The sequence below is a fragment of the Salmo salar genome, chromosome 01, assembly GCF_965601325.2.
Source record: "Salmo salar chromosome 01, fSalSal1, whole genome shotgun sequence".
Classification (NCBI taxonomy): Eukaryota; Metazoa; Chordata; class Actinopteri; order Salmoniformes; family Salmonidae; genus Salmo; species Salmo salar.
The window spans coordinates 149,497,454-149,524,000 of NC_138291.1; the positions used below are offsets into that span (position 1 = coordinate 149,497,454).

The window sequence follows — 26,547 nt, forward strand, 5'->3', positions numbered from 1 at the left end:
TTAGTTTTGCGACAAAACCGCCACTTACAGCCGCAGCTGAGAAACCAGGGGAGACTGAAGAACTAACACTAATTGCTTAGCAGAGATGGAAAGCACACCTTCCTGTACTAATTGCTGATTGCCTAGGAGAGGTGAAACCACTCCCCCTCCAATAGAGCCACTGATGACCAAAACAAGTCACAAATTGCCCTGCATCTTGACAGTACTAGAACACAAGAGATAAAGACAAAATAATTATACTTATCACTCCATCAAGACACCAACCATGATAAAGATTTTAAATCAACTCGTGAATTGTACTGAATATAGCTATGATCCCCCTTATATCTTAAAGTAATGACATGAAAAACTAGTGCTGATTATTTTCAATGACTTATCAACAGCTGTAACAAGTTGTCCAGTGTAGGAAATCCTTACTGGTACCCTAGTTCATAAAAAGACTCAATTGCATTACAGCACTAACCAGCTTCAGCAAGCTTTAGGAGGACGCCAGATTTGATTATGTGTCTAAAAGTGCTCTACGTATTCATTTGGAGGCCGGTCCTAACCGGGGAACCATTGTTTGGTTCAGACAGCAGATCTCAGTTTGCAGCTGGAGAATTCAAAGGGTTCATTCTTGTAGAAGTGTGGATAAATACATGTGTCTGACCACTCCTGCCCAGTAATGTCTTCTTCTCCCTCAGACGTCCCTGAATAAACATGTTGTAATTAGAAATGGTATGCGCGCGTGTCTGTCAGTGCAGTGGCCTAGTGACAAGGCATCAGAGATCATGTCTATATTTCAATCCCCGGCCGCTCATCACTCAATCAAACAATGGAAATGGTGGACCATAATTACATTTTAGAGCCTCTTTGCAGAGATTTCTTTGATTCAGGTCTTGGTTCTCTGCCTAGAACAGGTTCACACTAGGACACGTTTACTGGAGACTTGGCAACAGGCTTAAGTTCACACCACTATTTTGAGAGCCAATAAAAACATGAAACATAGAAAGAAAACTGAGAAACATGCATTGCTAAGTTGATCCCCTTCTTTTTTCCTTCCACCTCACTAGATACTAGGTACTATGTATCACTATGTATTTTCTGCTATGGGCTAGAGGTAATCAAAATGTTATTACACCTGCCTTAGTAATAAGCAACATTTACATCCCAGTTTATCAGCCACCAACACGGTCACATAGAAAGGATGTTAGGTACACAACTCTATTGTGAGTCGCTCCAGACAAAATGACCAAATGAAAATAAAATAAAAAAATATATAAAAATAAAAGAATAATACATATATAAACGGGACCCAGCTGACTGACCCGTCGTCTCAGGCGGTCTCGTTCCTCCCGGATGGCGTTCATGGTGGCCTTGGTGCGGTTCAGGTCCTCCTCCTTGGAGCACAGCATGGCTGTCAAGCTCTCGTTCTCTTCCCTCAGGCCTGCCAGCTCCTTCTCCCAGCGCACCCGCTCCTCCGACAGGCTGGGGTAGAAGTCCCGGCCCAGGGCCCCTTCGATCTCCTCCACCGTCTGGGGAAAAGAGGAAAGGACAGAGGGGGGGGATGTTGTTTCATGGCACGCCTTTTTACAGTGCAGCATGTATAGTGTTGAGATTGTGATTACATGGTCACAATTCTAGTAACTTAATGTGAATGACTCTGGTTTCTCTGGGAGTCAATGAAAATGGCATCAAAAAGAAGAACCTTTTGGTATCTTGAAGTAGCCCCAAGAAAGAGAAGAAAATTCTATGAGAAAAATGAATGAGAAAAATGTAAACAAAGAACAGAGACAAAACAAAAGAGAGACAGACAAAACAAAAGTGAGACAGACAAAACAAAAGTGAGACAGACAAAACAAAAGTATCAAACACGTCAGGCACATACATTTTCACACAGGATATTCCCTGACAGTTCACCAATTTCATGTTCATCATTTGTGGGTAGTGTAGCCCTACACCATGTGTCTCAATTTACACGAGTAGAACAAGCATCCTAGACTATGATGTATGTACATGTGTCTTTTTTCTATTTTTATCTAGTGGAACAAACCCCTGATCTCCCAAAGTGCCCATATTTCAGAGTGTATAACTGTATGTGTGTGCGCATGTGTGTGCGTGAGAGATATGGCAGAGGGATGGAGTCTATGGCCATGTCTGCCTCTACAGATCCTCATCTCTGGTGAGTGATTCATAGGTGTGTAGTGGGCTTAGAGACAGGCCTGAGTCCTGCCTTCATCTGTCCTCCACCATGGAGCGTCAATCTCTCTTATCCCTCCATCCAGCTAGCCCTCTCATCCCTCCATCTCGCTCTCAGCTGACACACACACAGACAGACACACAGCCAGAGAGACAGAGACAGAGACACACAGCCAGAGAGACAGAGACACAGCCAGAGAGACAGAGACACAGACACAGAGACAGAGACAGACACAGACACAGAGACAGACAGCCAGCCAGAGACAGACAGAGAGACACAGACACAGAGACACAGAGACAGACACAGACACAGAGACACAGAGACAGACACAGAGACAGAGACACAGACACAGACACAGACAGAGACACAGAGACACAGAGACACAGAGACACAGAGACACAGACAGACAGACAGACAGACAGACAGACAGACAGACAGACAGACAGACAGACAGACAGACAGACAGACAGACAGACAGACAGACAGACAGACAGACAGACAGACAGACAGACAGAGGGAATATGAGGATGAGGAAGGGAATGAGAATGAAATCCCAAGTCTCATTGACTGTTGTAGATCCCAGACCAGCCCAGCACTCAATCTCCCAAGTCTACCCCAGCATGGTTAAGATAAGCCACAGTGATGGTACTGTATAGAATAGTCTCTATTTCTGTGGCCTAGTATTGGCTTGAACTAATACATTGTTTACAGCAGTACACATTTTCGAGGTTGATATATTTCTAACGAAGAACATCTGAAATCTTTAACATATTCGAAAATGCACTGAAATACCCCCAATTAGCAGAGTCTGGTCCAATATGTCCTGAATTCACTCTGATAAATCATTTTAAACACTCAAACACTTTACATATGTATTTCACACTCTCTTGTTAAACTTCAGACTTCATGGTAGCGGATTCTGGTGGGTTTAAGAAGGCATGGTGTCTATGTGCTTTATATCATATAAAGTACATCGTCTGGATCGGCTTTATCAACCGCATCAAAACTCTTTTAGAAGCCCAACTACCACTATGGAACATGGAGTAACTTAACCTTGTCTGTGCCAAATGAACACCCAATATCTATTAATAGGCTTAGTACATGGTAATGTATTGGGCCCACATTCACAACGGGATACCATGGCCCAATCCAAAACCCATCCCTAGACCCTTGGCTGACACTCCTCGCAAATCTGAAAGGACTGGATAGGTCGGTGTAGGACAAATGGTATCCGATCCACCTCTCATACTCATTGGATAATAATTGTTTCTATCAAATTACATACATTCCGTTATTTTAGATATGTTTTTGTGAGGGAGACACCATTAGGACAACTCAGTCTAGAGACGACTCCAGGGATCGGTTTGGGATTAAGCCTCAACTGGAAATGCGAAGGCGTCCATTTTTCTTCCCACAAAATGTAATTGGATTAGGATTAAGTGAGGTCAGATTCATAATGGAAAAAGCCAGCTCGATATCCTCTCTTTCAAGCCCAAGGAGAAAGCTCTTGTCCTCATCCTAATCGATTAGCACTGGTTGTGTCCACTGTGACCAGCCAACAAAAGGGAGAGAAATTAAATACAAGAACAGTGTTCAATGACTTCTTTCACATCACGTTTTAGGATTTAGGATTCAGTTTTGGAATCACGAACTGAATTTGATAGCCAAGTTCAATTTGTTTGTTAGAAAATGTAGATACACTACATGGCCAAATGTATGTGGACACCTGCTCATGGAACATCTCATTCCAAAATCATGGGCATTAATATGGAGTTGGTCTCCCCTTTACTGCTATAACACTCATCTGGGAAGGCTTTCCACTAGATGTTGGAACATTGCTGCAGGGACTTGCTTCCATTCAGCCACAAGAGCATTAGTGAGGTCGGGCACGGATGTTGCGCAATTAGGCCTGGCTCACAGTCGACGTTCCAATTCATCCCAAAGGTGTTCCACGGGGTTGAGGTCAGGGCTCTGTGCAGGCCAGTCAAGTTCTTCCACACCGGTCTCAAAAAAACATTTCTGTATGGACTTCGCTTTGTGCACGGGGGCATTGTCATGCTGAAACAGGAAAAAGACCTGTTTGTGATGGAGGTCGATTCAGGTTGATAAAAATAAAGCCAAGTAAATCCATTCTCCCACATTACAGTGGGCTGTGACTGTCATTAAAGGAACTCCAGTGATGGTGATTGTCTGTTAAGCCTTTAGTAGTCTTAACGCCAAGGACATATTTCCATCGAGCCGTCAGCTCATATTCAGTGAAATCACTAGGTGGATGAGGGAAGGAGCTCCCTTCAGTCTATCGCTTGCTCTCTCTACATCCTTCACTCTGCCTCTCTCACCCCCCATCTCTCCCTCATCTTTCAATGTGTGTGTGTGTGTTGTATAATCATTTTGCGAGGAAACCGATAGCTAGCAGACTGAATTCCTCTCAGGACTGCTGGCACTCACATCGCTGCGAAGACGACAACTAGGCAGACAGGGTTCCATTACCAGAGCTGAGGCATCACCGTGGGGACCACCATCATGCCCCCATCAGTCAGACATTAGGCTGACATCAGTCTGACTCACACAGGCCCCGGGCCCCCAGGCTGAGACAGGCGGTTGGTTACTGCTGGGTCCAACCCAGGGTCACCCCAGGACCCCTACTGACTGATTACTGGAAGTGGCTCAGGTTTTCCAGCAGGACAGTTCAACATCATATGACAGTGTGTGTTATTATAACTCATCTCACTCTCTTTTACTTACAGTGTCTGTGAATGCATTTGATAGGAGAGGTTTGCACACCAGTATTGGGTTCACCTGTATTCATCTATCCTGCATGTTGTTTTTTTCTCACTCTGTCCACTCTTTATCATCCTTTACTGGTAATTAACTCCCAATTAATTGTGTTTATAATGAGGAAGGAAATTGATTTTCTAGAACGGGTCTCAGTCTTCGCCGCAAGTCATTTCCTGGTGTCTCACCTTGATGGCGAGGTCACAGTGTTCGCTGGCGGTGGTCAGCTGCTCTATCTGGCGGTCCACCTCAGCCACAGACAGGCTGCATGTGCTCTTCTTTCTCCCACACAGAACGCTCTCCAGCCCCGTCAGAACCCGCTGCAGCTCCGAGTTCAGGTCACTGCAGTTGTCTACATGGAGAAAACACAGGGCCGGGGTCAGATTTAACTGGTCTAGGAACAGATCAATGTTTAAAAGCCTAATGTAATGTCAGGAAAACAGAGTTGAGGTCACTGCAGTAGTCTACAGCGAGGAAGCCCAGGGCCGGGGTCAAATAAACTGATCTGGTATCAGATGAATGAATGCCAGGGTGCCTGATACAGGGAGAAATAATAGGGCTAGAGCCAGATACACAGACCTAGGAGAAAATAGTTCAAATCTCAATGTGCAAAGAACAACACAACTACTGTAGTCTGCATGAGCAAGTTGACCTTGTTAGCATAGCAGCAGAGTGATTATGTATTGTGTACTATTCGGCAGGTAGCCTAGTGGTTAGAGCATTGGACTACTAACCGAAAGGTTGCAAGATCGAATCCCCGAGCTGACAAGGTAAAAATCTGTTGTTCTGCCCCTAAACAAGGCAGTTAACCCAGTGTTCCTAGGACGTCATTGAAAATAAGAATTTGTCCTTAACTGACTTGCCTAGTTAAATAAAGGTAAAATAAAATAAATAAATAAAACTAGTGACATGTGCTAAATGCTAATGGTTTAACTGAATGCCTGAGGCTGACTGGAGGAATGCTGCAGGCTAGTAACACACTGATTAAACCACAAAACACACACCTTCTGTTCAGAGACAATAACACACATCTTCTGTTCAGAGCACAATAACACACATCTTCTGTTCAGAGACAATAACACACATCTTCTGTTCAGAGACAATAACACACATCTTCTGTTCAGAGCACAATAACACACATCTGCTGTTCAGAGACAATAACACACATCTTCTGTTCAGAGCACAATAACACACATCTTCTGTTCAGAGACAATAACACACATCTTCTGTTCAGAGACAATAACACACATCTTCTGTTCAGAGCACAATAACACACATCTTCTGTTCAGAGACAATAACACACCACATAACTATCTGAGAGAAAGACAGTGATGAAGATACAAGCAGGACCATTCTTTTTTATGATATATTATGACAATATTGTCATTCCGTACATTTACCCACAGCGACCTACAGTTAACACCTGCGGGAATGAAACCCACAACCCTGGGGTTGCAAGACAAGCAACTAGCTCCAACCAAAGCTTCATCATCACTTTCAGAGCTTCCGTTCCCTATTCACTATTCACTCTGTCAACTTCTTATCTCCAGAGGTAATCAAATGAGCTCATCGGAAACTCATTTCAATTAGCATATTAATACAATCCCTGCAAAGCAGCAACGACATGCATGTCGATGGTTAGCATCTGCTTCCATATTGCATCCAAAATAATAATGAAGATGATGATTATTATTGTCCAGGACCAAACAGAGCCTGGGTACATTGTGTGGGAAATTAAAATGTGGAGAGTGGCAGATGTATTTCCCCAAGTGCCCCCCTTAAGTGCAGATTCTGCCAACAATGCAAATGCAATTAGCACAGTGCGAAGGAACGTGAAGATGAACAAAACTTGAATTTGTTTCCTTAACAATTTCCTGACTGGTGAAATCCTGTTCGTGTGGGGATAAGATTGCCCCGGCTACAGCCAGGGACAAAGGACTGCGAAGATTGAAAAATGGTTTTCTTCTAGCACTCTGCTAAACGTTGAGGATGATGAATACGAGAAACCGATTAAGCTCTTTACCATTGACAAGTGATTGCTGGGTGCTCTCAGCACCACTGATAGAGCGGAGTATTAATAGCTTCTTGAAGGAACTGCCGTGCAGTGCAGTGTTGTTTGGGCAAAATGGTTCTGTTACAGACCCAACAGTGTGTTTGTGCACTCCCCCACAATGGAAAATTGATTTAGCAGAGTGCTGAATCAATTTTCCATTGTGGGAGAGTGCACAAACACACACTCACTCTGTCAGAGACACACACGTACACACACACACGTACACACACACACATAACTGCTCCTGTAGAAGCCTATAAATGTGTATTGTGTGCCATCAACCCTATAGCCACTGGTTTGTAACAGGCCATCCATCAACAGAGGACATACACAGATAGGGAACAGTCTCTCTATGGGAGAGATGATTCAAATGAGCCACCAATCAAAGCAGTTATTAGTGATAAAGAGTAGAGTGACAGTAGATACACTACATGACCAAGAGTATGTGGACACATGCTCGTCGAACATCTCATTCCAAAATCATGGGCATTAATATGGAGTTGGTCTCCCCTTTGCTGCTATAACAGCCTCCACTCTTCTGGGAAGGCTTTCCACTAGATGTTGGAACATTGCTGCGGGGACTTGCTTCCATTCAGCCACAAGAGCATTAGTGAGGTCGGGCACTGATGTTTGGCGATTAGCCCTGGCTCGCAGTCGGCGGTCCAACTCATCCCTAAGGTGTTCGATGGGGTTGAGGTCAGGGCTCTGTGCAGGCCAGTCAAGTTCTTCCACACCGATTTCTGTATGGACCTCTCTTTGTGAATGGGGGCATTGTCATGCTGAAACAGGAAAGGGCCTTCCCCAAACTGTTGCACAAAGTTGGAAGCACAGAATCATCTAGAATGTCATTGTATGCTGTAGCGTTAAGATTTCCCTTCCCTGGAACTAAGGGGCCTAGACCGTACCATGAAAAACAGCCCCAGACCATTATTCCTCCTCCAACAAACCTTACAGTTGGCACTATGCATTGGGGCAGGTAGCGTTCTCCTGGCATCCACCAAACCCTGAATCGTCCGTCGGACTGCCAGATGGTGAAGGGTGATTCATCACTCCAGAGAACTTGTTTCCATTGCTCCAGCGTCCAATGGCGGCGAGCTTTACACCACTCCAGCCGACGCTTGGCATTGCGCATGGTGATTTTAGGCTTGTGTGCGGCTGCTCGGCCATGGAAACCCATTTCATGAAGCTCCTGACGAACAGTTCTTGTGCTGACGTTGCTTCCAGAGACAGTTTGGAACTTGGTAGTGAGTGTTGCAACCGAGGACAGATGATTTTTAGCATTTGGCGGCGTCAGCACTTGGCTGTCCCGTTCTGTGAGTTTGTGTGGCCTACCACTTCGCGGCTGAGCCGTTGTTGCTCCTAGTTGTTTCCACTTCACTATAACAGCACTTACAGGTCACCGGGGCAGCTGTAGCAGGGGAGAAATTTGATGAACTAACTTGTTGGAAAGGTGGCATCCTATGACGGTGCCACATGGAAAGACACTGAGCTCTTCAGTAAGGCCATTCTACTGCTAATGTTTGTCTACGGTGATTGCACGGCTGTGTGCTCAATTTTATATACCTGTCAGCAATGGGTGTGGCTGAAATAGCCGAATCCACTAATTTGAAGGGGTGTCCACATACTTTTGTATATATAGTGTGCATTCATTCTACTGGTAGTGTAGAACCAACTCCTGATCAATGCAATTGCTTGGGACTGTTGTGAATGTCTCCACTAAAACGGAGTATGAAGATATTTGGAGCAAGTCAAAAGAATGCAATCGGGTCTGGGTGAACTTCACTGCTCTTAAACAGAGTTTGCAGTTAAGTAACGTGCCGTTATCAGGAGTGGATTGTACATGGGTTTAGCTTAACGTGATATACAGTCAAGCAGGACAGGCACATTGGGTTCTTCCTTACCCATGTCGGCGGTCACCAGGGTGGAGTGGTTTTCAGGCAGTGAGACGGACGCCCCGTCCTGGTCCAGGCTGTGTCCGTCCTCGTTGACCTCCTGCTGGCTGTGGCTGAGCTCCGAACGCAGCTCCGAAAACTCATCCTCCTCCCTGGGGGACAGAGGGTCACAAAGTTATGTCTGAGTTAGGTCCAACAGATATGACAGTAGCCTTGTTGCCAGATATGTTTGTGCTTGAATAACGCTGTCATGGCAAATGACATCGGCTAAAGCATAAACAGATCTGGCAACAAGATGGGTAGGACATTCTGTATTTCACTTTCAATAAATTAAAAACATGCTTTCACTTTGTCATTATGGGGTATTGTGTGTAGATGGGTTTAAAAAATATATATATATCCATTTTTAATTCAGGCTGAAACACAACAAAATGTGGAATAAGTCAGGGGTGTGAATACTGTGTGTGTGTGTGTGTGTGTGTGTGTGTGTGTGTGTGTGTGTGTGTGTGTGTGTGTGTGTGTGTGTGTGTGTGTGTGTGTGCATATGTACAGTACGTGCTTCAGATGAGAACCTGTCTGAACTTCTCGGCATTAGTATTTAAATATATGCACAAGCATATAGGACTATGTGAATATTCCGTATGTATGTGATATTGAAATAATAAACTCTATTGGTGAAAGTAGTACTGCACAGACAACCTCACTGCTGCTACCACCAAACATTGATACGTCAAGTCCTGGCAGTAGATCTGAATTATATGGTCGTTTGAATGCATTTCATTGATTTGATACAATCTTTATTGTACGTCTGTGAAATAGATAGCCAGGCCGTAAATTCACATCGCAGAGTTCTCACAAGGTCGGCAAATAGAAAGTACTGACTCACAGACTTATGTGCTGGTCTGACAACATGTCGCAGGATACACTGAATTGGCATGGCACAGTTTATGCAAACACATACACACACAAATGACCAGAGCATGAAAGAAAACAGACTTTATAATGAACCTAATCAAAAACCAGTACACCATTTTGGAGATGGAGGAATTTTGGGGGGTTGCCATGCTTGAGTTGATTGTAATGAATTGTTTGATTAATGTTCCTGCTTAGCACTCAAAACCATGCCTGTTATGTCAGAGGGGTTTGTTCCGGTGCACATCGGTGTGCTGAGCACCTGTGGAGAGGGCTGGAGAGGGCACTTGAGCTGGGAAAAAAACCCATTTAGGAGGCCTCTGACGCAAATTCATTTCACTACAGTAAGTAAACAACGGAGGAAGAGAGTTATACAAAAGGGTACTAAAAAGGGATTCTAATCAAAGGGAGGCACAATTAGGGTACCTAAGGGAATTGAGGGTGGAGGTGGTGTGTGTGTGTGTTGCATTAGGGCTTGGTGATATATGAAATTAATTTGATTAATTTGAACGTATGTTTTTGCGCAATAGTCCAAATGCCTGTTATTTTGAGCGTTAATGTCCGCTTGTTCTCATGTTGTATTTTTGGTCTCGTCTCCGTCACTCCTCTGTGCTGTGTGCACCTTCCCATTTACACCAGTGATCCGTGTATAGTGACGAGATGCACGTCTCCTACCGGCAGGCAACAAGCTTAGGTCCAAAATAAACCCATTGGCCTTATTTTGGACAGATTTTAACCTCTCACTTCACCTCTTCCTCTATGGTTTACACACACACGCACACACAGCCCGTCCCCCCTCACATTAACAAAGTTGAGAGATCATATTTTCCTTTCTGCAGTTTCAACACGCTATTTGCGTTTGAGGTTTGGTCCACATGGACACCGAAACACATTGAGACATTATTTTACTGTAATAGAGAAGTTACCTTTTCTAACGATACCATTTTTATGTCTCAACTACTCATGTAGTTGCATGCATAGCAGACACTACTAAAACGAGAACATTGATTCTGGAAAATGAATGCTCAGTTTGTCGTGCGCTGCATTGGGGTACCACTAACAGCATTTTAGCTAAAGACTATTATACTAGCTATCTAGTCTGTGTTTTATAAATGTGCAATAAGCATAAAACACAATTATATAAGGAATTGGCAACTCGTTCTCATTCTGAGAAATAAGGTAGGCCACATGATTTCAACATCCAAACAAAGTGGACAGGCTAGCATGCTGTTCAAACAGTTGGAGATGGACAGAAGAGTGTGTTCATAACAATTCAACTGTTCTACCTTGTTAGCTAACATAGATCCAAGTTGGTTAAACTTGAAATATACAGATTAGCTGGCTACTCACTAGCACCTGGGCTTGATAGATTGTTGATGAGACCAGTTTTAATTTTCTATAGCCTAATGCCTGCTACAGGAAGTGAGTCATTACTTGTGAATGTGCATTATGCTTGGTTCTAGTTACATTTCTAACAAAATAGGGCATTTTCATAGACAGACGTGAAAGCCAGATCAGTGATTATTGCAACAACAAAAAAAACAGGTTAAACTATTCTGATAACATTGAATGATTAGTGGGTCTTATGGTTGTGGAAGGCTTATATTTAGCCTAGGTATAATTTCACAAGCCCTGAATTCATAAGATTATTGCTGACTCTTTGAAATGCAGTGTATTTGACCTTTAAATGTACAACGACGCGTATTTAGAGAAAACATATATATATTTTTTAATTGAGATATATATCGTGAACTGCCCGTAAGTCTGAAAAAAAATAGAGATATGATTTTTAGGCCATATCGCCCAACGCTAGTCTGCATACCTGCCAATGTGCGCATGTATGTGTGTGCTTGTGTGTGTGAGTGTGCATTTGTGTGTACCACCCACCTGATGGTGGAGCCCTGTAGCAGGTCTATCTTCTTGTTGAGCTCAGCGATGATGCTGTGCAGCTCTGTGATCCTCTCCTCGTATCGTAGGGTGGTCCGCTCCTGAACGTCCTCATGCTCCCGCATCAGATAGGACTGCTCACACTGACAAAACACACGCATACACATTAACCCAAGACCGTGTTATCCCACTGAGCTAATGCCTTGATATCTGAGAGGCAACCTATTCTGTTATTTGGGAATTTTGAAAGGAATGCAATCTGGAAACATCCAACATTTCTTAACTGACATCACAATTTAGAGATTGAATCATGTTATTGTAAAAAGCCACCATTCAAAACCCATAACAATGACGCCCATTCAATGCTGAAGTGTGGACAATGGCATTTAAACAAAAGGTATCTTTCTACACAGTCGCGTGTAATTTGGAATGGGAATAAATCCAGAGGAAATTCTCTGCTGGGTTGCCAGATTGTTGTCTCTGGCGTACAAATGCACACACACACTGCACCGTTGTGTACAAGGTCAAGCCTAAGGGCTTTTCTGGGGATTGTCCACATTGAGCTCAGAGGCTGGGAGAGAGGGAAAGGTATCCGCTTTCCACTCAGCTATATTACAAGTGAAGGGGGAGAAGAGGTGTGTGTGTGTGTGTGTGTGTGTGTGTGTGTGTGTGTGTGTGTGTGTGTGTGTGTGTGTGTGTGTGTGTGTGTGTGAGAGTGAGATCTGGCTTGAGTGTGTGTGTCATACTATGCTTCCAGGAATGACCTTAGAATGACCTTTCCTGGCCTGCGTAGGAGGTTGAACGTGAAAATGAAACAAAGACAGACAAAGAGGGGTCTGCCTAGTGCTTTATACAATTGGACATTAATCAAGCACTAAAACCACTACAAGACAAAGGAGACGATTGTGGACTACAGGGCTGCAGTGGAGCAGGTTGAGAGCGTCAAGTTCCTTGGTGTCCACATCACCAACAAACTAACATGGTCCAAGCACACCAAGACAGACGAGAAGAGGGCACGACAAAACCTATTCCCCCTCAGGAGACTGAAAAGAAAGGCCCTAAAAATTGTCCAAGACTCCAGCCACCCTAGTCATTAGACTGTTCTCCCTGCTACTGCAGGGAAGCGGTACCGGAGCACCAAGTCTAGGACCAAGAGGCTTCTAAGCAGCTTCTTCCCCCAAGCCATAAGACTCCTGGACATCTAATCAAATGGCTACCCAGACTTTTTGCATTGCCCCCCCCCTTCTACGCTGCTGCTACTCTCTGTTATTATCTATGCATAGTCACTTTAATAACTCTACCTACATGTATATATTACATCAACTATCCGGTGCCCCCGCACATTGACTCTGTACCGGTACCCCCTGTATATAGCCCCACTATTGTTATTTACTGCTGCTCTTTAATTATTTGTTACTTTTATTTGTTACATTTTTTTTGATAGGTACTTTCTTAAAACTGTATTGTTGGTTAAGGGCTTGTAAGTAAGAGTTTCACAGTAAGGTCTACACCTATTGTATTCGACGCATGTGACAAATACAATTTTACTTGATTTGAAGCGGTCCCATACAACTACTATGGACTTATTCACAAAGGTTTAACGTCATGAAAATAATTCCTATGTTTTTGCATACAGAAATTACACTGCCAAAAGAATGTAAAAAATGTCATAGAATTACATGATGAAAAGACATAAACCTCTGTCATGAGGAACATGAGGTCGTGTGGAATCGTTCCGCGACCTTCTAAACTAGAGCCCCATTGAATAAGTCTCAGCCCCAGGATTCTGAGAGTGGGAGTCATAGGTCAATAGATCAAAAGGTTGGGTAGTCAGTACTTCACCCTAAACAAAACCATCTGTGTATGAAAGGTCAGGGGTTCAGGTGACGAGATATGAGCCTCAGGCTGACACAGCCATCAGAGTCCCCACGCAGAGACAGAGCCCCAATGTGTGTGTGTGTGTGTGTGTGTGTGTGTGTGTGTGTGTGTGTGTGTGTGTGTGTGTGTGTGTGTGTGTGTGTGTGTGTGTGTGTGTGTGTGTGTGTGTGTGTGTGTGTTATCCTATGTGTTGAGTCAGGAGTCTACCAGTCAACTGGCCAGCGGTGACAATTAGAAGAGCTGAGTGGCTTTAGCTCCCCTGCCCCAGGGAGAGCTGCAGTGACAAAGAGCAGCTTCCAGTCAGCCATTGTCAGGTCACACAGTGTGTTTGTTTGTAAATAGCACAATGGGAGAAAAGCGGGAGCAGGTGATTCCAGCTGTCTATTGACAAGGGTCGCATAGTGCCAACAGTGTTTTTTGGTGCTTCAACAGAGTGATCTGGGACGTGCAACTATAGTTTTCCTTCACAGAAAACATTTGTGCAACACATTCGGCAGAAAATAGCTTCATTTTCAGCAGATGACAACAGAAGTGCAAAGCTATTTGTCTGGCAGCCCAAAAAAATAAATGAGCTCACAATGAAAAACAATACATGGCCATATTTCTAATGATTATCATCGAAAGACCGTAGCCAGCTACATTTCCTAATGTTTTGCTGGAAGTTAATCTTGAGACGGGGCATCATAGAGTTAGCTTTCTGCAGAGTTTGAGAAATCTGTACAGCTGCCACTGCTATCTTGATTTCCTTGCGTTTTTTCTCCTGTTCGTTCTCGGCCGGTCTGCTCCTCCCCCTTCCTCTCTGAGCAGGGCAAGCAGGCCCGTTGCCCCACCGACTCCAGACCGACATAACACGTACACATGCTGCTCCAGAGCCAGTACTGTTCTTGCTTCAGACAAGCATGCGTCAAAACTCTGTTCGTTTGCACAATGTCTCTCATTCACATTCGCTTGTAAATGTCCAAACTCACCAAAAATGACATTCGGTAGCTCCTACCTATATATGTATAACTTTATGAGCTGGACTGCCGGTCTTTGCAATTAGTTTATTTATGTTTGCGCTCATTAGTATATTTAGCTAGCAGCTTCCATGGAAATTCGCCATTACTTGTTCTAATTTTGTTAGCATTCTGGTAATAGGCACCCAGACCCTTTTTGGCGACCCCTTATGTACTAAACCGGGATGCGAGAAGGACAGTAATGACGATAAGAAAATGTTGATACCGCCAACCCTAATCACAATGGAATCTAACAACAACGGCAAGTATATTCCATGCCATTTCTTTATCTTAAAACGAATGGTCTATCCCTCTTCATCTAACTCCAGTGGAACTGATGGGAAACTAAAATAAAAAAACGAATGTTTCTAGCATTAATATTTGACACAAATAATAGTACCAGATATTGTTTACAGCCGCCGCCACTAGGTAAATACCCATAGCTGATTCAGCTGCCACCAGAGGTATTCCACAGCTCTTTGAACCAGCGTCTGTTTGAAGGTCCAGGGGGAGAGGGAGAGAGGGAGAGAGGGGCCAGGGCGTTTATAGAACAGGTACTCACACAATCTGTCTCTCTATTTCTCTCCCTCTATCACACTCGCTCCATTACACAAACGCATAAACACCCAATAATTCTCTCCATAAACAAGCATTCTCCCCCTTTCTCGTTCTCGCACACACCAAGCAAGCCCAAAACGCCATCCTCTGAGAGAGACCGTGCCAAACACTGGGACCGGGAAAACTACAAAGCAGATCGAAGCAGAGCAGTTGGCATGATTACTGACGTTCCTGGTTCCAGTGACATATGGGGTGTGTTGCTTCATGCCAAATTATCCCAAAATCTATTTCCTCTTCATTTAAAAAAGTAAAGCTTACAGTCTCTCAGCACTGTATGAGAGCAGGTATCCAGAGAGCCAGAGCTGGAATTAAATCCTCCTTCTCCTCTAATACACACCCAAGGTCACAGAGAATACCAGTCACTGGGACGATAACATTACACTGAAGACAATGCAATGTTATGGGAAGGTGATAACCGACAGCTGAAAAGAAAGCAGGTCATTTCGAGCATGCTAGAATGATAGTAACCACAAAAAAATGATCAGCCTTCTGCACCTCTTCTCTATGTACTCTGATTGGAGCATATGGACTGGGTGTTTTGGGGGAAGAGGAGGGGATTTCCAGACGCATGGTAATAGATGAGCCATTCAATTCAAATGCCTGTGTGCAATGTCAGCTATTCCAGGATATTCTTCAAAAAACTAAATAAATCTCACTCATGTGAAGCCAGTTCAATTCCATCACAGCTTTTAACTGTAGTTCTTTAATATCCATCATTGGGGGACCGAGTGGCGCAGCGGTCTAAGGCACTGCATCGCTAGAGGCGTCACGACAGACCCGGGTTTGATCCCAGGGAGTATCACAACCGGCCGTGATCGGGAGTCCCATTAGGTGGCGCACAATTGGCCCAGCGTCGTCCGAGTTAGGGGAGGGTTTGGCCGGGGTAGGCCTTCATTGTAAATAAGAATTTGTTCTTAACGGACTTGCCTAGTTAAATAAAGGTTAAACAAATAAAAAATGATTTAGCAGTTTAGGTTATTATGCAAAGATAACCCTACAAAAGAATGTTTCCATACCAGAGGTCTAATCCTCAGGTGCAGGAAAGAGGAACTATTTACAGTGGTTTTTATGGGTCATGAGAGATCCGCTGCAGCTGGCTTGTAGACAGAATTATTATTAAGATTTGTAATTTATAAATGGAGTGGTGCTGGTAACCACTGCATTACACCAATGTCCTGGCCATGGTACTTTGAATGGGTAGCTTAGCTAAGTGACTGTCCAATACAACGATGAACATGAGTCTATGTGAATATACATTCAGTGCCCAGTTTATTAGGTGCACCCATCTAGTACTGGGTCGGACCCTCCTTTGCCTCCAGAACAGCCTGAATTCTACGGGGAATGGAAACGTTGCTCAATTGGTATCAAGGGACCTAACGTGTGCCAGGAAAACATGTCCCACACCATTACACCACCCCACCAGCCTGTACTGTTGACACCAGGCAGGATGGGGCCATGGACTCATGCTGCTTACACCAAATCCTGACTCTACCATCAGCATGACGCAACAGGAACGGGGATTCGTCGGCAACTTGATCTTATAATTTCACGTAATTGGATGAACGTTGATTTTTGACCCATTAATTCCACATGGTTACAGGGTTAATTCCACATGGTTACAGGGTTAAAACAGAAACAACTCAAAAAGTTAGTTTAGGTATTAATTCTTAGTGGTTAAGGTTCGGGCTATGGTTTGGGCAAAGCATAAAATGAAATAAAATAAAATCTGTTGTTTCCATTTTGTATCTTCAAGTACTCTCCTTGCTTGATAGACAATTGTGAACTGGTCTAAGCGTTGAGAGTTCGAGCCCAGTGCTGTGCCATAATTGTTGTATATACATATACATAACTCTTCCGGTTTGGAGCGAGCAGTCGCACCACGCTTCGCTCCACAGGTAATATTACACTTCACTACATTACAACGGCTTGATTTGTTTGATCTGAGCAATTCTTCTTAGCTAGCTACATAGCCGTCTTTGTATCAAAGATAATTGTGTAGTTTAGAGTAACTGAGTAATTATCGAGGCTAGCTATCTTCGTCCTCCTAACGTAGTCAACACTGCTAGCTGCTAGCTAGCTAGTCATCACTGTTAGCTAGCCAACTTCTACCGACTAGCAGCACCGCAGAAACTATTACATTACAACGTAACGACTTGATTAGTGTGGTGTTAGTGCTAGTTAGCCTGCTACATAGTTGTCTTTGCTGTCTCTGTATCTAAGATAATTGTGTAGTTTGAGTTTGAGTATTATCGAGGTGAGCTAGCCAGCCGCGACGCGGCGCCAGACTTACTCAACACACCTAGTCATCATTAACCCACTGCCAGCTAGCCAACCGTTACCGACTAGCAGCGCTGTAGATACTAATACTTTACAACGGAACGATTTGACTAGTGCAGTGTTACCTAGCTAGCTACTTAGTTGTCTTTGTCATAGCTTGATAATTGTTAGCTAGCCAGCCATCGAGGTTAGCTAGCCAGCTATTTCCGTCCCCCGCGACGCCATTTTTCCTAACCCAGCCAACTATTACCGACGAGCAGCATTGTTGAAACTAAATACACTACAAGGAACGTCTTGATTAGTGTTATGTTAGCTAGCTAGCTACAAAGTTGCTTTGTATCATGACAAGGTGTAGTACTGAAACTACCGAGGTTACCTAGCCAGCTACACATTCAAAGTCAACAACGCAGCCACTGCTAGCTAGCCTACTCCACCAGCCAGCAGTACTGTATCATTTTAGTCAATAACATTTTTGCAACGTAAGCTTAACTTCCTGAACATTCGAGACGTGTAGTCCACTTGTCATTCCAATCTCATTTGCATTAGCGTAGCCTCTTCTGTAGCTTGTCTACTATGTGTCTGTCTATCCCTGTTCTCTCTCATCTGCACACGCCATACAAACGCTCCACACCACGTGGCCGCTGCCACTCTAACCTGGTGGTCCCAGCGCGCACGACCCACGTGGAGTTCCAGGTCTCCGGCAGCCTCTGGAACTGCCGGTCTGCGGCCAACAAGGCTGAGTTCATCTCAGCCTATGCTACCCTCCAGTCCCTAGACTTCCTGGCACTGACGGAAACATGGATTACCACAGATAACACTGCTACTCCTACTGCTCTCTCCTCGTCTGACTACGTGTTCTCGCATACCCCTAGAGCATCGAGCCAGCGGGGTGGTGGCACTGGAATCCTCATCTCTCCCAAGTGGACATTCTCTCTTTCTCCCCTGACCCATCTGTCTATCTCCTCATTTGAATTCCATGCTGTCACAGTTACCAGCCCTTTCAAGCTTAACATCCTTATCATTTATCGCCCTCCAGGTTCCCTTGGAGAGTTCATCAATGAGCTTGACGCCTTGATAAGTTCCTTTCCTGAGGATGGCTCACCTCTCACAGTTCTGGGTGACTTTAACCTCCCCACGTCTACCTTCGACTCATTCCTCTCTGCCTCCTTATTTCCACTCCTCTCCTCTTTCGACCTCACCCTCTCACCTTCCCCCCCTACTCACAAGGCAGGCAATACGCTTGACCTCATCTTTACTAGATGCTGTTCTTCCACTAATCTCATTGCAACTCCCCTCCAAGTCTCCGACCACTACCTTGTATCCTTTTCCCACTCGCTCTCATCCAACACTTCTCACTCTGCCCCTACTCGGATGGTATTGCGCCGTCCCAACCTTCGCTCTCTCTCTCCCGCTACTCTCTCCTCTTCCATCCTATCATCTCTTCCCTCTGCTCAAACCTTCTCCAACCTATCTCCTGATTCTGCCTCCTCAACCCTCCTCTCCTCCCTCTCTGCATCCTTTGATTTCCTCTGTCCCCTATCCTCCAGGCCGGCTCGGTCCTCCCCTCCTGCTCCGTGGCTCGACGACTCACCGCGAGCTCACAGAACAGGGCTCCGGGCAGCCGAGCGGAAATGGAGGAAAACTCGCCTCCCTGCGGACCTGGCATCCTTTCACTCCCTCCTCTCTACATTTTCCTCTTCTGTCTCTGCTGCTAAAGCCACTTTCTACCACTCTAAACTCCAAGCATCTGCCTCTAACCCTAGGAAGCTCTTTGCTACCTTCTCCTCCCTCCTGAATCCTCCTCCCCCCCCCCCCCCCTCCTCCCTCTCTGCGGATGACTTCGTCAACCATTTTGAAAAGAAGGTTGACGACATCCGATCCTCGTTTGCTAAGTCAAACGACACTGCTGGTCCTGCTCACACTGCCCTACCCTGTGCTTTGACCTCTTTCTCCCCTCTCTCTCCAGATGAAATCTCGCGTCTTGTGACGGCCGGCCGCCCAACAACCTGCCCACTTGACCCTATCCCCTCCTCTCTTCTCCAGACCATTTCCGGAGACCTTCTCCCCTACCTCACCTCGCTCATCAACTCATCCTTGACCGCTGGCTACGTCCCTTCCGTCTTCGAGAGCGAGAGTTGCACCCCTTCTGAAAAAACCTACACTCGATCCCTCCGATGTCAACAACTACAGACCAGTATCCCTTCTTTCCTTTCTCTCCAAAACTCTTGAACGCGCCGTCCTTGGCCAGCTCTCTTGCTATCTCTCTCAGAATGACCTTCTTGATCCTAATCAGTCAGGTTTCAAGACTGGGCATTCAACTGAGACTGCTCTTCTCTGTGTCACGGAGGCTCTCCGCACTGCTAAAGCTAACTCTCTCTCCTCTGCTCTCATCCTTCTAGACCTATCTGCTGCCTTTGATACCGTGAACCATCAGATCCTCCTCTCCACCCTCTCCGAGCTGGGCATCTCCGGCACCGCGCACGCTTGGATTGCGTCCTACCTGACAGGTCGCTCCTACCAGGTGGCGTGGCGAGAATCTGTCTCCGCACCACGTGCTCTCACCACTGGTGTCCCCTAGGGCTCTGTTCTTGGCCCACTCCTATTCTCGCTATACACCAAGTCACTTGGCTCTGTCATATCCTCACATGGTCTCTCATATCATTGCTATGCAGATGACACACAATTAATCTTCTCCTTTCCCCCTTCTGACAACCAGGTGGCGAATCGCATCTCTGCATGTCTGGCAGACATATCAGTGTGGATGACGGATCACCACCTCAAGCTGAACCTCGGCAAGACGGAGCTGCTCTTCCTCCCGGGGAAGGACTGCCCGTTCCATGATCTCGCCATCACGGTTGACAACTCCCTTGTGTCCTCCTCCCAGAGTGCTAAGAGCCTTGGCGTGACCCTGGACAACACCCTGTCGTTCTCCACCAACATCAAGGCGGTGACCCGATCCTGTAGGTTCATGCTCTACAACATTCGCAGAGTACGACCCTGCCTCACACAGGAAGCGGCGCAGGTCCTAATCCAGGCACTTGTCATCTCCCGTCTGGATTATTGCAACTCGCTGTTGGCTGGGCTCCCTGCCTGTGCCATTAAACCCCTACAACTCATCCAGAACGCCGCAGCCCGTCTGGTGTTCAACCTTCCCAAGTTCTCTCACGTCACCCCGCTCCTCCGCTCTCTCCACTGGCTTCCAGTCGAAGCTCGCATCCGCTACAAGACCATGGTGCTTGCCTACGGAGCTGTGAGGGGAACGGCACCTCCGTACCTTCAGGCTCTGATCAGGCCCTACACCCAAACAAGGGCACTCCGTTCATCCACCTCTGGCCTGCTCGCCTCCCTACCTCTGAGGAAGCACAGTTCCCGCTCAGCCCAGTCAAAACTGTTCGCTGCTCTGGCACCCCAATGGTGGAACAAGCTCCCTCACGACGCCAGGACAGCGGAGTCAATCACCACCTTCCGGAGACACCTGAAACCCCACCTCTTCAAGGAATACCTGGGATAGGATAAAGTAATCCCCTTAAAAGATTTAGATGCACTATTGTAAAGTGGTTGTTCCACTGGATATTATAAGGTGAATGCACCAATTTGTAAGTCGCTCTGGATAAGAGCGTCTGCTAAATGACTTAAATGTAAATGTAAATGTATTTTTGGGGTGAGCACCGAGGACAGCATATATCCACGTCCTCAGGACCTTGTCAAAATTCTGAAATCGACATGTGTTTTTTAGTGACCAGTCTGTGCGTCAGGACCAGTCAATGTTTTTCAACTCCTCAATTGTCTAGTGTTGGTGATCGCGTGCCCACTGGAGCCTCTTCTTCTTGTTTTTAGCTGATAGGAGTGGAACCCGATGTGGTCGTCTGCTGCGATAACCCGTCCGTGACAAGGACAGAGGAGTTGTGTGTTCCAAGATGCTGCTCTACACACCACTGTTGTACTGCGCCGTTATTTGCCTGTTTGTGTCCCGCCTGTCAGCTTGCCACGATTCTTGCCATTCACTTCGACCTCTCATCAACGAGCGTTTTTCACCCACAGGACTGCCGCAGACTGGATGTTTTTTGTATGTCGCACCATTCTTTGTGAAAAGCCCAAGAGGCCGACCCTTTCTGAGGTACTGGAACCGTCGTGCCTGGCACCGATGACCATACCACGCTCAGAGTCGCTTATGTCACCTGTTTTTCCCATTCTAACGTTCAATCGAACAGTAACCGAATGCCTTGATGACTGTCTACCTGCTTTATATAGCAAGCCAAGGTCACATGGCTCACTGTCTGTAGTAGCGATCCATTTTTGTGAACGAGGTGGTGCACCTAATAAACTGATAATATGTCTATTGCCCAGTAGAGTAGAGTACCTGTGCTTTGGCCAGTCTCTTCTCCAGCATCTCTCGCTCTCTCTCCGTCTGCACCAGCTGCTTGTTCAGCTCCACCACGTCCCCCTTCAATGAGGCCAGGGCTGCCAGGTGGAGCTAAAGAGAGAGGGGAGAGGAGAGACTGTTACAACCATAACACACACACACCAAGTTAAAACAGATTCAGTGAGTACAGAGCCCACGCACTTCTTTGTCCTCACACATAGACACTCTAGGGAAGGGTTTAAGCCCAAAGCAGAACAGAGAGAGTGCTAACACTAGCATGTGGATCACGCAGACTTTTCACTTGGGTGGGCCGAGGTGTCACACACACACACACACACACACACACACACACACACACACACACACACACACACACACACACACACCTGTTCAACTGTCTGAGGGATCACACATTTCATATACACACTCCTCTAGTCAGGTAACCTGCTCACAGTCATGCTTTAAGCCATATGCTTTCCTAATACCAAAGGCAACTTCCATTAAAAAAAATAAAAATATGACCACGTTTTTTTAAATGGTACAGGTTACGTTACGTAGAGGACAGGACTACCTTGGCTTAAACTTTATTTTTTTTATTTTTTTAAACAGCACAGTCATGCTTTCTCATATCAAGGGAAAAGTCTCTCAAACTAAATATAAGCCCAGGGGCATTCAAAAACTCTGCTCTTACCCCGTACCTCAGCATATAACAACAGAAGAACAGAAAACTCTAGGAACGAGGGATAAGAAAAAGCCTGCAACCTTCTCCGCGACAAGCTTTCTGTTTCACCATGCAGTGGGGAGGCTTAACTCTCAGAGGAACTAAAGCTGTCGTGACTAAGCAGAGACCAAGTCCAGACACATCACATGGGACTGCATGTCACTAAGCTGCAAGGAGAGTCCTTTTCAAACGAGACAGGGGAGCTGACTTAGTTTTCAAGGGAAGAAAGACCAACTTCCAAATATATCCAATCCTGGTCTGTGATTCTTAAATTAGCCTCTACTGCTAACCTAACTCAAACCAGCCCCTGAAGATTTATTTTCACTGCTTGAGTTTGCAGTATAGCCTAGTGGTTCCAAAACTTTTTGGAGACCAAACTAAAACAAATTCTCTTGTGGACCTCTAGACAAAGCAATGTTATAAGCCTAACCAGTGACCACAGCACAATCAGCACAAGCCAAAACTCAGTAAGAATTGTCCGCGACCCACCAAGTGTGTGTCTACCTACTATTTAGCAAACAGGCAACACAAAGAACATGCCGTCCATACAGGCTTACAATAATTAATGGTGAATATTTTGGACTCAGTACTTTTGACAATAACTCCGGAATAGTACATTCTTGGTGAAAAAAGTCAGTTGCACAGTACTCAAAAGGAAAGTGTTATTCATTTACACAACTTCAAGGTGAATCTTTTTCCCCACTTTACCTACATTTTCTCTATACAAAGAACTCCATACACACGGACTCTTTACACCATAACTATGGATAGAACATTGCTGCGTCGGCAGCAATTTTAATGAACTAACCAGCAATAGTGTGTTTCCTCTGCCATCTCTGCCCGGAGCGGAAGAAACGCTTTGAATGAATCCTCTCAGGAAGTGAAAAAAAACGGAAACATCACAGAGATGCACCGCAAGGTTCACCTGCTGTTCCAAATGGACCATTTAACACTCAAGCAGAGAGAGAGATGGAGGGAGCATTTCAAATAAGGGATGTTTATTAAAGGCCTTATTTCATAGATAGAGGGAAGATCCAGTGGGGAAGATCCAGTGGGGAAGATCCAGTGGGGAAGATCCAGTGGGGAAGATCCAGTGGGGAAGATCCAGGTGAAGTGGATAGTAAAACATCCTCTCCTGATACTGAACAGTGAGCCTCTTTGCACCTGCAAGCACATTGCTATGTGACTCTTCACAAAATGTATAATCTAAATCAATTCGGTATTAGATACACAACATTGGCCATTATATATATTTATATAAAACACGGTAGTTTGTATGAAAAGGCTTGCATGATAAGTAAATGAGTGAGACAATGACATAAATCAATTTATCGTTTGAACAGTCATCTTCATCATTCACTCAACTGGAGGGGCCAACCACCAGAACTAACCCTTGGTCCACATCCAATCAGAAGAGCATCCAAAACCACTGAACCCTGGGGAAAAAAATCTATAAGAGTCGGGAGAGATCAGCGGTGAAAAGAGGAAATGACACAGAAGACAGACAGAAAAGCAGGCAGGCAGGGGTATGAAGTAGAGGTAATTAGTGACCCCATACAGTACACAAGCACAAAGAGAGAAAAGGACGGGGTAGCCTCTTACTCTATTTCAGTGGTCATCAAATGGTTGAGGCATTCCTAGTCGATCGAAACATTGATATAAAAAACAACAACGATAAAGCCTTGCATTCCTTATTTCTTCTGTCTCGCGCTGTTGGCAATAGGTGCACTTATTTCAGCTGCCCTGTGCCCCGGGTAGGCGAAGTGTTCCCATTTTGAACCATTTCATGTGTCTCAAGGTAAAAACTACGCCTACTCTGCATGCCCGGAGAGCAAATCAAGTGCACCTATAGGCCACCGCGCCCGGGCTCAGATCACCATGTCTGTCTGCAGTTTGCTGGAGTGTGCAGAAAAGTTGATACTTTGATTTCAAAAAGTCTAAAACCATGACTAGAGAGAGAGACTTTCAACGAATACAGCCAAGAGGTTCTGTTATGACTGAGTTCATGTTTTTATTTAGCACTTTTTATTCAACACTTTTATAAAGCATGATATTCTCTCTTCCACTTGCGCTGCAACCAGCACTGCAGCGTCAATGAATGCGTAGCAAATTGTAGCGATAGGATTGTGTTGTTATTATTAGCGGATGTGTTTTTTAATATCGAGGAATATTTCACTTTCTCTGGTCATAGGACTAACAACATGAATGCATGAGGCAGAAATAATGTGGTGTTGCCATCAGCTCAAAGACAGTGTTCCCTTTTTGCTCAGTATCTGCAGGGGGTGAGAGCTGAGGGACGGTCTGACGGTGAGAGGCAGAACCTTTGACGCTCTCCTTCCGCAAAGAATGACCATCAGATGCAAGCAGAATCAGTCCAGTAAAATAAAGAAAGCACAATATTTCAATGTATGCTCTCGGCTCAGAGAAGTTTGGGGACCACTACTCTATTTCAATGATAGTTCTTCAATTGGAGTTATTGAATACAGTAGTTAGAGCTGAGGGATTAACCGAAAAGTCTGTAATTTTCCGTTTTGAAACAACTATTTGACCAACATCGGTTCAATTATTTAAATTCCATTTAGTTCAGTAATTTTTTTCTCTAGAGATAAATCAGAACAAGCACGAACTGTGTGATATAGTAGGGAGTTGTAGTTTCCAACAGGCCAATATTCTACATAGTTTAGGGCATCAATTATGGTAATTAACTACAATAACAATAATCCATTGCGCTCCTACTTGTCCAGGTTGTGTGAAACAGACAAGGAGACAGAGAGAAGAGAGTAGAACGGGTGATCTTTTCTTCACAAAGTATCTCTACCCCAAAAAATGCATTCAAGCAGTCATAAAAGTATGCCATTTACTTTGTTGTCAGACCGCATAGGCATCAGCAATAGAGAGATGAGATGACTTGGAATCAAATAATAATGTAATTAAATGAAACAAATGTAATATATACACAGCAACTGAAATATGTAATTAAAGTAATGTGAATAAATGATGATTAATAAGTGATAAGCAGTAATGGGCAGTCACTACCATCAAGGGAATTGTATTGTTTTATTCTGTTTTTCAAATCAAACTTTATTTGTCACTTCTGCCGAATACAACAAGTGTAGACCTTACCGTGAAATGCTTACTTACAAGCCCTTAACCAACAGGGCAGTTCAAGAAGAGTTGTTACAGTATTCAACCCACATAATGCATAGCGCATTTAGTGTCCTCCATTTTTTATCGAAACCGAAATCTGTGATGTTTTTAATAATCGAACTAACCTCAAAGCACTAATTGCTCAGCACTAACAGTAATTATTTGGTGCCAAAAGACAAGTCTTGTTGCCTACATAATTTGCCTGAGTAGTTATGATCAAAGCTGGTTCCGTGGCCACAAATCATGAGTAGTAGTAATCATACAGGCCAATGTTTTGCTCTCTCTGCACTATTAATTCTAAGAGGCCTGGAGTTAATTACATAATTCCTCCTAAATAAATGTTTTGAGTTTTCCTCTGACCTGTCCCATTTCCCTGGACCAGACAAGAGCCAATCGGCGCCAATAGCAATGATGGACTGAGGATATTTAGCTCTCAATGATTGGCTGACCTGGCCTTCAGTGTGTGTGTGTGTGTGTGTGTGTGTGTGTGTGTGTCATTTAATATAATTTTTCTGGCAGACAAGTGACCCTTGCAGTCTGAGGCGACAAGCTGGCACTGATGTGTTCACTGAGTTCTGCCTGGGAAGGTTCTTAGCCCTCTCTCCTATCTCTCCCTCCCCCCCCCCCCCACACACACACACACACACACACACACACACACACACACACACACACACACACACACACACACACACTCCCCCCCCCCCCCCCCCACACACACACACACAGCTAGGGCCCATTTCAGGCTCCGGGGGGAGTTAGGCCTATCTCATGGGTAAAATGATATTAATTAGAGCTCCATGATGCACTTCCATTATCTATTTGAGAGAGTAGGGGGCAGGAAGCGAGG

The 26,547-nt window shown here is 44.9% G+C and overlaps 1 protein-coding gene across 6 annotated transcripts in view; it reads right to left on the minus strand.

Annotated features, from left to right (window-relative positions):
* LOC106565572 (colorectal mutant cancer protein) overlaps window positions 1-26,547 on the minus strand; it is a 140,205-nt gene that overhangs the window by 42,844 nt on the left and 70,814 nt on the right. For all 6 annotated transcript variants that reach the window (XM_014132856.3, XM_014132848.3, XM_082955340.1 and 3 more), the window contains 5 exons: window positions 21,827-21,940; window positions 11,699-11,841; window positions 8,909-9,051; window positions 5,143-5,306; window positions 1,308-1,514 (listed from right to left, as the gene is read on the minus strand). In XM_014132856.3, the coding sequence (XP_013988331.1) occupies window positions 1,308-1,514; window positions 5,143-5,306; window positions 8,909-9,051; window positions 11,699-11,841; window positions 21,827-21,940 (771 nt within the window). The remainder of the gene's footprint in view (window positions 1-1,307; window positions 1,515-5,142; window positions 5,307-8,908; window positions 9,052-11,698; window positions 11,842-21,826; window positions 21,941-26,547) is intronic.